Source organism: Emericellopsis cladophorae (assembly GCF_022114955.1).
Source record: "Emericellopsis cladophorae strain MUM 19.33 chromosome Unknown NODE_72_length_84747_cov_98_521442, whole genome shotgun sequence".
NCBI lineage: Eukaryota > Fungi > Ascomycota > Sordariomycetes > Hypocreales > Bionectriaceae > Emericellopsis > Emericellopsis cladophorae.
In genome coordinates, this window is record NW_026250997.1 from 44,392 (window position 1) to 55,881 (window position 11,490).

Genomic DNA, 11,490 nt, shown 5'->3' on the forward strand with positions numbered 1-11,490 from the left:
CTTGCATCCCGTCATTGACTCTCTCACACTGCCCATGCTCTGTATGCGCTGCTCGTCTGCGGAACATGGTCATGAGACAAACAAGATATCACTGGCGCATTGACTGACCCGGAAGCATCTGAGGCAAATGGAAGCAGCGTTTGATGATAAATGGGTAAGGCAGGTAGATGTGTCGCAGGAATTAGAAGAATTGTCGGCCATGATAATCTAGGCGGCTTATTACTGGTCTGCCACGACACACTTGGTGCACTGTTTGGGTCGCTGTTGCCGGTTGGCTCGAATGTCTCACGAGGCAATATCGTCATCTCCATCCATTCCATTCTGCACTCCATCGCTCGCCCGCACTGTAGACAGCCTAGACCTCGGAAAACCACATGGCATCCATATCGTCGGTCCTATCAAGTCGAGTATGGCCGGCTTCCCGGATTGGTTGCGCACGTGGCGGCGTTCTGCCCGGGCAGAACGCCAGTGTCCCCGTGCGGAGAGAGCCGCGATTGCATCATCGAAGTACATTGGCCCCACTCAGATCGAAGCGTGTGTGGGAGCGGACGTCAACTTTCCTAGGTATATATATATACACTTATGTGGTTTCTTGATCGACTAATGCCAACTGTCATTCGGTTCCTGATCGTCTCAATCTCCTACCTCTATCTCGAGTCTATTAACTTGCCAGCACCAGCACCCCTCATTAACGAGATGATCCCGCGGGTGCTGAGATATATAGAGTACCAGCGGTGCGAGTCTTCTATATTTTTATGAGATTCCTTAGCTAGAACCAGAGCCTTTGAAGCAATTAAGAGTTTTTCTAGTATCGATTCAGGATTTTTTACCTTCTACATAAGTAAGCCGCACCAGGTTTCGGTGTCGGTTTCACCATTTTGGTGCATGACAGTACCATATCGGACCGCGGCCTCGACCTCAACGCTTACGCTGACATAGTCAGTGAGGCACTGAGGTACGTACAAGAGCTTGTGGTACATTGAACAACGTTGCGCTACGCGGGGATGTACGGAAGACGCTTTCAAAAGACTTGTCTTCGGCTCAGTAGGCACAAATCAAGAGCGTAGCGCAACGACTTCAACAGTACTTCAATTGCCGGGGAAAGGTCTCTGAGTACGTGTACTGTCTTTGTGTCACTTGCTAACGAGTGATATTTCTAGCGCCTTGGCAGGAGGTTGCTTTTGATAGAGTCCTCCGTACAAGAACAGAGGAAGAAATATTGCACCTTTCCCGTGCCCCCCACTTTTACTCCAATCGACATCCGGCCGTCTGACAGGCCAGTCGGCCTCAATCACACACACAACGATTCGTCATGAGCGACTGTCTGGCCGACAGTCGCTCAAGGCCGGCCACAACCGACCATTTTAGTATGTAGAAAGCTATCAAACAGGCCAAAAGGAATTCCGCTTGTGCTCTGAATGTGGCTAATTGGCGTACATACGCAACACTACCCCCCAGGCTGGCCTATATACCATAGACCAGGCTGCCCACAGCCACATAATGATACGGCTCTCACTTTTTGCCGGGCCTCAATAAGCCTCTGTACCTCTCTGTCAAGTCATGTGTGCTGCTTCTCGTATGGCAGATTCTTCTCCTGGTTGACATCAGTGGGGTTCGAACTATGCGCTCTGAAGTGCGAGGGCTCACAACCTATCAAACAGGCCAAAAGGAATTCCGCTTGTGCTCTGAATGTGGCTAATTGGCGTACATACGCAACAAAAGCTATGCTTAACTATATTCATCTAGAGTTAAACAGTCTGTGTGAACTAAATGATCCCACGGTACGGCCCTGAGCGGATGGGTCCGAGCCCACTTGATCTGAGGTGAAACCAAGTATTGCGGGGCTGTGCACATTGTGAGTCTGTGACGCCCGTGCTCAAAATTAATGATCCATGGTACGGCCTTAGCGAAAGTGCCGCGGACCCACTTGATTAGAGTTAAAATTAAGCACCCCGGGGCTGTGCATACCACAGCGCGTGTATCCGTATTTGCCGTGTAATTTGAAGATTGATGCACTAAATGGCAGATCAAACAGGCGGAAAAGGGATGATCAATACAAACGTCCTTGGGCAGCCAGTCGGTCAGCCTAAATAGGCATGGCGCGGCTGCTCCTTGGATCTTGTGCACGCAGCCTGATTGGCTGCGGCGCTATCAATACTATCTTATCGCTGTCGCACCTGTGGGTGTCCGTACCCACACACAGCGCGGATGCATCTCGGTTGAATGGCCACACAACCTCCAAAGTGTATTAAAGACGTAATTGAGCAGCGACTTATGACTAGTGTTGGTTCTCTATCTCACCACCCAAGACTTCCTGGACTGATTCGTGGACCTTGAGAGAATCTCTCGCCTATCGTTTTTCTGGCGCATGGCCTCGGCGGCTTACTTATTTAGAAGGTAAAAAAATCCTGAATCGATACTAGAAAAACTTTAATTGCTTCAAAGGCTCTGGTTCTAGCTAAGGAATCTCATAAGAATATAGAAGACTCGCACCGCTGGTACTCTATGTATCTCAGCACCCGCGGGATCATCTTGCTAGACATACCCTATGCTAGCTATCATAAGTACTCCTTGGAGAAAATAATACAGAACATCGTATCGATATACTCGGAGGAGAAGCATATATCCTGCATACGTATGTCGTTACCCTCATCAGAATACTTCGAGACTACCGAGTAGATTAAGTATCTCGTTACAAGGGCATTTGCCGAGGGTAAAGCAACCGCGAGAGCGGCGCCGAGATTCACGTACGCCAAAAGGATTCCGTCTAGCATAAAACCCAGCCTATTTTCAATACTAACTACAGATCAGGTCATACCTCAAGATTTATCAAAACAGTCGATAATACTTAAGGCGAATCACAGAACTATAGCTAAATTCTCCTCCATAGACGACTAAAGCTATAAAATCATAACGGCTCTACTAAAGACTGTTAAATATAGCGCTTAAGATCAGATAACGCGCCAGTAGACGAGTTCGGTTAGCGAGAAGAAGCAAGAACTCGGTCTTGGCCACACGGTGACCCTCGATGCTATACATAGTCTCGCTAAAAGATTATTTAGGAAGAAAGAAAGCCACGAAAGAGCTAGCAAGCTGATGAATAAAGTGGTCATCGGTATTAAGGCTTAACGCGGGAACAACCACCCTGCCACGTTAGTTGCTATCAGGGACTCGGGACTCGTATTCCTTCGCGCTCGGGGAAATAAGGGCGGGAATTTTAAAAATACCTCCGCTATCTTGGAGCCTCTGCTCTCTAGGTTCCAAGAACTATTCGGAAAAGAGCACGAAGCCACGATCAGGCTTCTTGATACTCTAGGTTACGTTCGGTATAGTCGGCTCGACTATCAGGGTGCTGAGGTCCCGTACGCCCGAGCAAGCGTTGCCAAGGAAAAGGTACTAGGGTTAGCTAGGGTTAGCTAGGGAGTGATTTCCACTTGCACGCGGGAATTGGGACTATGCCTACGCTGACTGATCCGGTATACTCCCCCATCGCCTGAGGCCTCATGCGTAGCAAAGTTACATGTTCAAGCTTTCGACGAGCAGCCATGAGATTATGCTCGAAAAATACGGGTGTGAACGGTTGCGTATGCTTCTGCAACTGTGAACCCCATTCTCGTCAGTGTGCCTCACGCGGCTGATCCACTTCCCTCGAGACGGTGAACGCCAGTCCAGCGAGAGACGCTCTCGTCGAAAGAAGCGCCCGTAAGGTGAAGCGCCGCTGGGATGGATTCGTCGACTTCGCCCTCGAAGGCAACGTCCTCCAAATCGCCTTTGGTTTGATGTATGACCCCATCAGACCACCCGCGACAACCCCTGCTAACCAGCCACAGTCTTGCTTCCATCTTCACCGATCTCATCAAGTCCTTTGTCGGCGACATTCTCATGTCCCCAATCTCGGTGCTCTTGCCCATCAACAAGAACTTTCAAGAGAATTTTGCTGTTCTCCGGGGCGGCGACAGCTACGACCCGGAGAAGGGTTACAACACTCCGGCTCAAGCCCTTGAGGATGGTGCGGTCGTCATGACCTACGGGTACGTCTCAAGCGGCAGCGACAGCAAGTCCTAGCTAACGCATGCAGATCGTTCATCTACCAATGCGTTTCATTCATTATGGTTGGACTGACTCTCTATGGAATGGCGAGCGTGTTGCAGATCATATCCTCGGAACCCATCATCAAGCACAGCAAAAAGTGCAAATATTGCCGCAAGCATATCAACGAAAAGGTGAATACGTCTTGTAGACATTCTTCAACAAATACTGACTATACCCTTTCCAGTCAGCACGCTGTATCAGCTGCACCAGCTGGCAGGATGGCCGCAAAGAGCGAGTCCACTACTGATTGAGACGCGAGGATGCCGAAGCAACAGGCTTGATTCTAACCGTTTCGGTACCTCAACACTAGGTTCCATGGCTGGAAATATTGTCGGCGTATGTGACGCCTTCTGGGCTATACCTACGTGGAGGTCGATTGATTCAAAAAGGAAGTAAAGTTCGAAACCATGACATTCTTGTACGTCAGCACCTACTATACCTACACTTAACCCAATGTTACAGCACTTCGCCTTTTACCAAGGTATTCCGCGCTGGTAAATTGACTGAAATGATATACACACCGCTCAAAGAAGGACGAGCCCGTTCATCAATGTCACGGTTACAGCGAACAAAGTCTTGCCCGAGACTCTTGGTGCGGCGTCCTCCTCATCATCCGAGCCTAGCGTAGACGCCGGAGGGCCTCTACTGGAGCCAGAGCTGCCAGTTTCCGTGCTGCCTCCCTCCAGCTTCTCTGCACCGGCAGTGACAGTGACAGCGATCAGGAAGTTAGTGAAGCGCCTTTTCGTTTCCGCCTCCGCAGACCTCGTGGTTGTTCCAGAGGAGAAGGTCGTCTCGGCGTCACAAATCGCCTCGTCATCGTCCGAATGGAGAGCTCAGGCCAGCTTTAGCGTCCTGTTGGTGGTGTGTCAGTACCGAATTTCTCCGGATGAGATCAGCGGTAATACGAACTCAAAAAGCTCCGAGTCGCTGGTGCTGAATGAGTACTCGAACGTCGACGGGCCTTGGGTGATGGTCCCGATGCCGCCCAAGCAGAGCTTGTTGGACTCGGTCGGGATGCAGGTGAGGGAGTAGGTCGTGGCATCGTCGCCAATGCCAATGACGGAGGCCGACATGACGCTGCCTTCCGGCTTGCCGCCCGCGTAGAGGAGAGAGACGATGGTTGTCTGGGCGGCGGCGAGACTGGACAGGCCCAGGAGAACGAGTGAGCGGGTGGCCATTTTATTGATGCGAGCAAACGGAGTGCCAGCTCGAGTAGAAGAGAAATATGGATGAGTGGTGTCGAGCGGATGCTGTGTATGAGCTTACGGTGTCGTGTGGAAAGAGCGTCGATGCTCGACGGCTTTATACAACTGGACTTCATTGCTGATTGCCCTTCCAAGGACACTCTAATTAAAAAATTCACTTGTACAACTTCAGAATATCGCTCCTAAAACCCGTCCATATTCCCCTCCTGGAAACTGAGGCCCGTGTCACCCTTTCCGACCGCCCCCATGATCATCTGCGGCCTGCCGGAAGAGTCTTCGTGAACAAAGCCCCGGTCCCGCCCGCTACCGATGATGTATTTGTTAGCCATGGCAAAGGCCTGTGAGACCAAGTATCTTGGTGTTAAATCTGCGGGGCCCGCGTACACCTTGGGCATGTGTCAAAGAATGGGAGTCTGAGGCTTCTTAGTAAACGCCCATTTTCTAACCCTAAGCCTCCCCAGTTTGCCGATATATAGCATCAAAAAAGACACCAGAACAGGCAGCATGGATTTCTCTTGACGTCCAGGCGGTCAGCCTTAAGGTTTGTCATGGCGCATGAGTGAAGTGGCGCGAGGGTGACGAGTTTCAAAGCCGATGCTGAACATTCGACGAGCCCAGGGTTGCAGACTGCTGAGAATGGCTTGGGAAAATTGTCAAACCGTCCGATGTGACACCGACATTTCAGCGCTTAAACTTTTCGTGCACTACATGAGTTCGTACATGGCTTTCCCAGCCGCAGTCTCCTCAGTTCTTCTTTTCGGCGGCCCAGACCCCAGCCCGATGCCGTTCATCTGCACGCTGCTCCTCAGGAACGACATCAGGCTCCCCATCCGGATGTTCGGACCCCGTGGCCCTCTCTGCCCAGCACACCTGGCCGCAGGCCAAGCGTCGGGATGCTCGCCTCCGGCAGGGCCTCCAGCCCGCTGGCCACCAACAAAGCAGGCGTGCCGGGCACAATCTCGCCCCTTTCCATCGTATCCTTTTGGAAGGTCTCGAGCCCGGCCCTAATGCTGCAGAAGTCCTCGAGCTCGGCCATGAGTTGCTCCGGCTCGCTGGGCTTCAGAGCGGGGGAGTAGTGGTGGAACGCGGGCTTGACCAACGGTGAAGAGATGGGCGTCGGCTCCGGAAGGTTGATGGCGCTGTAGGAAGACATGGATGATACCATTCGACTGCTGCCGTCGCCGCCGCCGCGATCCTGGTCGCTGCCCTTGTTGCGGTTATGTTGGACTTGGTAGGCGTGGTTATTGAACAGCCTGTTAGCCACGAGTTGAACTGGTTCTCATCCGTGATCTGCGTGATCAGACGGCCTGAGCGGTGGATGTACTGGGTGTACCGGTAGTCAGGCTTGCCCCACGAGAACTTCACGTCCACGTCCGCGGCGAAGTTCGACGCGGCCTCCATGTCCAGTACAAAGTCGAACTTCCCCAGAATTGCAGTCTGGTAGAAGTACTTCCGCTGCGTCGTCTGCGGGCCACTGGAGTTTGGATCCTGGTACACGTCGTCCGGCTGCTTGTCAGAAGGACGCACAGCGAGCTTGACCGGGACAGGCCTCCGGAAGGGATTAGCTTCCGTGATGGCGTTTGCCTCTCTTATCGGCACCTCGACCAGGCGCAAGCCTTACTGGCTGGCCTCACGGGACCAACTCTCCACAACGTTCTCGACAAGCTTCGACGTGGTGTTCATCCAGTCGATGAGGGTGTGATAGCAGTCGTCGGGGTTGTGGAGGCGATTGTAGTGGAGATCGATTCTCTTGGACGGTATGACTTCTTTCGGTGGTCTATATCATACTTGATGACTTTACTCAGATACACGCGTGGGCGCTTATTGTTGCGATTCCGAAAGCCCGTGATGGTCGGGGTCGTGGAGTTCGATGCCCCGGGATCGTTGTCGTTGCCGGTTTGTGGACGTGGCAGTGCCAGACGTGGCGAGTTCTCGTTCATCGGGGTCGGTGGCACCGATGGCTCCCGCCGTTTAGACCCAAACCAACCTAGCTGTGACTTTGCGTAATCGTTCGATATCTGGTAGTAGTAGTTGTTGTCCCGGAACTCATGGCGTTTTTCGGCATGGACAAACAACCCACGTGGCCGGCCTTCCTTGCCGTCGCCGCCCTTCTTGCTCTTGTCCTTCTCTTTATGCTTGCCGTCGTCATGAGCCATGAGCTTGTTTCCAAAAGCCTCCACTTCCAGTCTTGTTTCAAAGTCCTCGAAGTTGTCAAGCAGCCACAAAGTCATGTCGGAGCCGATGAATGAGTTCGAGTGCAGGTGAAGATGCCAGCGTCGATTGCAGAGGTTCACACCGCCTTGATCAAGTGGCTGCTGCATTGACACGGCAAGGGCAGTCAAGTGCAAGCTGGACTTGCAAAATCTCTCCTTACGAGACAGCAGCTGTCCATTTCGCGGGGCAGGATCCTGACCTTTGAGGAGCGGAAGTGTCTCAACCTGCGCCGCTATGATGATAGACGGATCATCAGTCTTGTGAACGAAGCTAAGAAGGTTTGCATCATTGCGGTGAGCCGGGGCAGGCGTATTGAGCCACTATTCAGAAGGTGGGAAATATCGGTTCCTCTGCCATGAATGGGCCAGGCGCTTGATACCCCCGATGTGAACTTCCTCCGCGTTGTCCGCTATGTGTGCTTTTGTGACATTGGAGTTGCGCATGGATATTGGGATCAAGACGAATCTGGCTCTCCATCATCTCGGGCTCTCCATCATCTCGGGCTCTCCATCATCTCGGGCTCTCCATCATTTCGTCGTGGTGACCCGCAAGATACGAGTCAATGGCGTTCCAGTTGCGTTCCGGTCTAGGTGCGAGTATCTCAATCTGACGAGCCTCGTATGTGGTGTCGAACAGAGTCCTGATGGCGGGCTTGTACGTGAAGCTGAACTCTTCCGAAGAGGCAGAGGACTCTGTTGGTTTGCGAACGAAGATATTTACCCCCCACTTCTGTGCCGTTCACACACGACAGCTGATGGATGGTGTTCCCTACAGACATGAATACGCTCCCACCATCTTCCAGCGGCTGGTCTCGGGAGAAGATTTCACCGATCTTGATCTGCTTCTGCCCAAGAGCTCTTGCCACGGACGGTCGTATGACGACCTAGAAGCTTTGGGAGAACCGCAGACTGATGAGCTCTCTAATGAACTCCGTTCGGTTCCGAGGCTCCTCGACCACATCATCGTATTCTGATTAAATGTGTAGGGGTGACGCTGGTACTATGTATCGAATTGCGTCTTGGTGGGGAAGTACTCTGTCGTGAGCGGTACCGAGGCAGGACAGCACAAAGACTTACATTTTTGCACCTTCACTTCTAAGGTCGACGGAAACACATGCTGCCAACGGCTATACAGGATCGCATCGTCAATCCGATGACCATCGGGGTTCGACGGGTTTAGAAGAGTCAGCCAGGGAGTGACGGCGGTTTTCGGTGAGAGCGCTGTTACGAGCTCGACCACCGGCCCGGCACGCAGCTTGCTGATAGACACCTTGTGCGCATCTTCGGGTCGCAGGGTGTTGGAGCACCTGATATCCTGATCTTCGTCGTGCTTCGTGTGACGCTTCTGCACTGCGCTTGCAATGGAAGAGTTTCACAGCGGGTTGGATGAGTTGTTGCGCATCCTCTCATTGCCCCTTTTCGTGATCGGTATGCTCGTTGTAGATGGTACTGTTTCCCCGCGGGCATCATCATGGTCCCGGGACTGTTTGCTCACCGTCGGCACAGCCAGTAATGACGAGGTCTGGCTGCTTATAGTACGTGGCGAAGATGGACGCAAGTCTGAGACGATGCGAGGTGTTGTTGGTCGTTTTGAGTCGGTGTTAGGAGTCGATACACCCAAGGCAATGGCATTTTCTGTCTTTAGTTCGGCCGCAACGGCCTTGGGTGCAGCCACTCCAAAGCCACGCTGTCCCAAGCTGATTTGTCTCATAAAAGTTGGCTGTTTCGCCGTTGTTGCCGAAGTCCTGATATTGCTCGTGCTTGTGCCGGCGTTTACCGATGCTTCGGCAGGTTTGGTGAGCGGCGCGATGCGGGGCCTTTCCGGTCGAGGAATGTTTACAGAATGCTTCCACACTTGATGATACGCAATTTTCCGCTCTTGCAACGAGCTTCCGACCAGACGGACGCCTTCTGATAGCTTGCGACCTGTCTCATCTTCGATCTCGGGATCTTGCCTGCTGGTGCGATGATGGCGCTTCGAGCTCGGAGGCTTTGCGCGCGAATTATCAAAGTCCTTCAGCTTCTTCTAGATTGTTGTCTCCCCGGGATCGACCAGCCTATCCGGCTCAAACTTCTGGAAGCCGTGCACATGATCGAACAATGAATCGCGGACGTGCCGATTCGGAATGTACACAACCTCATCGATGCCATTATGCCGAGCTTTCCACGAAGATCCCAGGTCTTGGATGCTCGATAGAAAGTTTGGATCCATTAGCAAGGGGGCAGTCTCGATCCCATTCGTTTCGGGGAGACTTCTCATCTGCAAGTCGTACATGCGGCATCGCATGGTGAAGTCGTCGCTACTATCTTTAGCCACATTGTTCGACACGGACAGCGCGATGCCCGCGTAACACAAAGCTTCGTCCGAGTTGCCAGTCCAATACGACACGTGCAGCCATTGTGGGAAGGCGTAGCACCACTCGTCATTCTGTCCCAACGATGCCATCGAGTCAATGAGTCTCGTCAGGCTGTTCGACATGCCTTTGCTCGGCGAGAAGGAACCATTGAGTGACTGATAACTGCCCACAACGGGGGTCGGATGGCCAGGAGTGTTCTCGCGACTCTGGTAAGACCTTTATGGGGCCAGATTGTGGCTGTGATGGTCCTCTGTGTAGTGAGAGTTGCGATACTTGAGCAACGGCACGGAGTGAAGTGGCATCCGCGGCATGCATATCAGGTCGATCCCAATGCCATTGCCTACCAACGCCTCCGTCACGCGCCTCAGGGTCTCGTAGTCGGCTTCAAACACACCAGTGCCACACATAATAACGGTAACGGAGATCCCCATTCTGGTAAGATCTCGATCGATATAGTCATGGGCAACTTGTGACGGCCAGATGGATCGCCTCCAGAACGTTGCCATGCATGGACAACACCGGAACAGCGGTATTTCGGTTACGAGCGTTCTCCGGCAGCTCCTCTTCGTTGGCGAAACCCAGATCGACGTCGGTCTGATGGAGGTGTGTACTAATGTCTCGCTGAAAGTAGTCGAACTCGTTTTTAAGCCGGTGAAGAATCTCGGTCCACTCGCCGCTGGTCATCTCACTCACGACGACGCGATAGAAGTCTTTGTGCGGCCTCTTCGTACCAGTCGGCTGGATCCCCGTGTAGTAATCGCTCTGCAGAGCACTGCTAGCTAGATCGGTGGTCAAACCAGTGTCGTACTCGACACGGGCGAACAGGACGATGCTAACAAGGTGTTTGACCCGTAAGGTGGCCCATCGCTTGAACAGCACTGGCAAAAAGCCGTTAACGACCTTGCTGAACATGATCTCGCCAGAGCTTTCTGAGTCGAAGTCTCACATCTCCTTGGCCATCTAAATGAACAAGACGTATCTAGCAGACTCGCTCCGAAATATCGGTCGTGTGTCGCGCGCGTGAAGAAGCCTGAGTAGACTCGCTAGCCGCCAACGAAGACAGCAGTGACCTGCGCTTTGATTGTGTCCATGTATAGGATCGACTGGCCCTTGTAGATTGTACCGGTTTCGTCAAGTCGCCGACTGTGAGCCTCCAGAGATCATAGCGGGAGAGGTATTGATCCTTGGAAGGCAACTCGATATGCGTCGCTTCGATGACTGGGTTGTCGCTGTCGACCTATGGCCATGCGTCAGCTTTCGTCTGTCCAGCTATTAAATCTTAGCATTTACCACTTCGAGCAGAACCTGGCATCCCTTTTTCATCCCAAAGGCGTCGGCAACCTGCTTGACAACAAGCACATCTGCGTCGGGCTGACGGTCCTTCATGTGTTTCGGGGCGTCCTTGGCAACGAATACGTATCGGTCTATGACGGGCTCGGACGTCGCATCGTGCTGCGACCAAGACATGCCTCTCGTCGGCCCACCATCTTTATGGAAGTCAGCTTATTCAGGCTCCCGTATCCCGACCCGTTCCTTGTCGAATCTCCCTTGATCATCGTGATATCCATGAGAAGTCTGCGCTAGTGGCCCGCCGCCGAGGCATTCGAAGTTGAGGACAACCTC

General features: G+C 52.7%; 5 protein-coding genes across 5 annotated transcripts; 1 reads left to right on the forward strand and 4 right to left on the reverse strand.

Moving 5' to 3' along the window:
• Positions 1 to 3,545: 3,545 nt before the first annotated feature.
• Positions 3,546 to 4,065, forward strand: J7T54_003343 (Large-conductance mechanosensitive channel; the record flags this gene model as incomplete). The annotated part of the gene is made up of 3 exons (XM_051509840.1): positions 3,546 to 3,584; positions 3,654 to 3,781; positions 3,831 to 4,065. 3 exons carry the CDS (start codon positions 3,546 to 3,548, stop codon positions 4,063 to 4,065), a joined length of 402 nt encoding a protein of 133 aa, XP_051359192.1.
• Positions 4,066 to 4,925: 860 nt separating this feature from the next.
• On the reverse strand, positions 4,926 to 5,270 carry J7T54_003344 (uncharacterized protein; the record flags this gene model as incomplete). The annotated part of the gene is made up of 2 exons (XM_051509841.1): positions 4,926 to 4,944; positions 5,002 to 5,270. 2 exons carry the CDS (start codon positions 5,268 to 5,270, stop codon positions 4,926 to 4,928), a joined length of 288 nt encoding a protein of 95 aa, XP_051359193.1.
• An 844-nt stretch (positions 5,271 to 6,114) lies between these two features.
• Positions 6,115 to 7,618, reverse strand: J7T54_003345 (Vacuolar membrane-associated protein iml1; the record flags this gene model as incomplete). Its single annotated transcript, XM_051509842.1, has 4 exons — positions 6,115 to 6,499; positions 6,562 to 6,862; positions 6,941 to 7,046; positions 7,094 to 7,618. The coding sequence occupies 4 exons, from the start codon at positions 7,616 to 7,618 to the stop codon at positions 6,115 to 6,117; spliced, it is 1,317 nt and encodes a 438-aa protein (XP_051359194.1).
• A 1,918-nt stretch (positions 7,619 to 9,536) lies between these two features.
• J7T54_003346 (Vacuolar membrane-associated protein iml1) lies at positions 9,537 to 9,989 on the reverse strand (the record flags this gene model as incomplete). The annotated part of the gene is made up of 1 exon (XM_051509843.1): positions 9,537 to 9,989. The coding sequence occupies one exon, from the start codon at positions 9,987 to 9,989 to the stop codon at positions 9,537 to 9,539; it is 453 nt and encodes a 150-aa protein (XP_051359195.1).
• Positions 9,990 to 10,323: 334 nt separating this feature from the next.
• On the reverse strand, positions 10,324 to 11,253 carry J7T54_003347 (Vacuolar membrane-associated protein IML1; the record flags this gene model as incomplete). The annotated part of the gene is made up of 3 exons (XM_051509844.1): positions 10,324 to 10,745; positions 10,972 to 11,104; positions 11,173 to 11,253. 3 exons carry the CDS (start codon positions 11,251 to 11,253, stop codon positions 10,324 to 10,326), a joined length of 636 nt encoding a protein of 211 aa, XP_051359196.1.
• Positions 11,254 to 11,490: the final 237 nt, after the last annotated feature.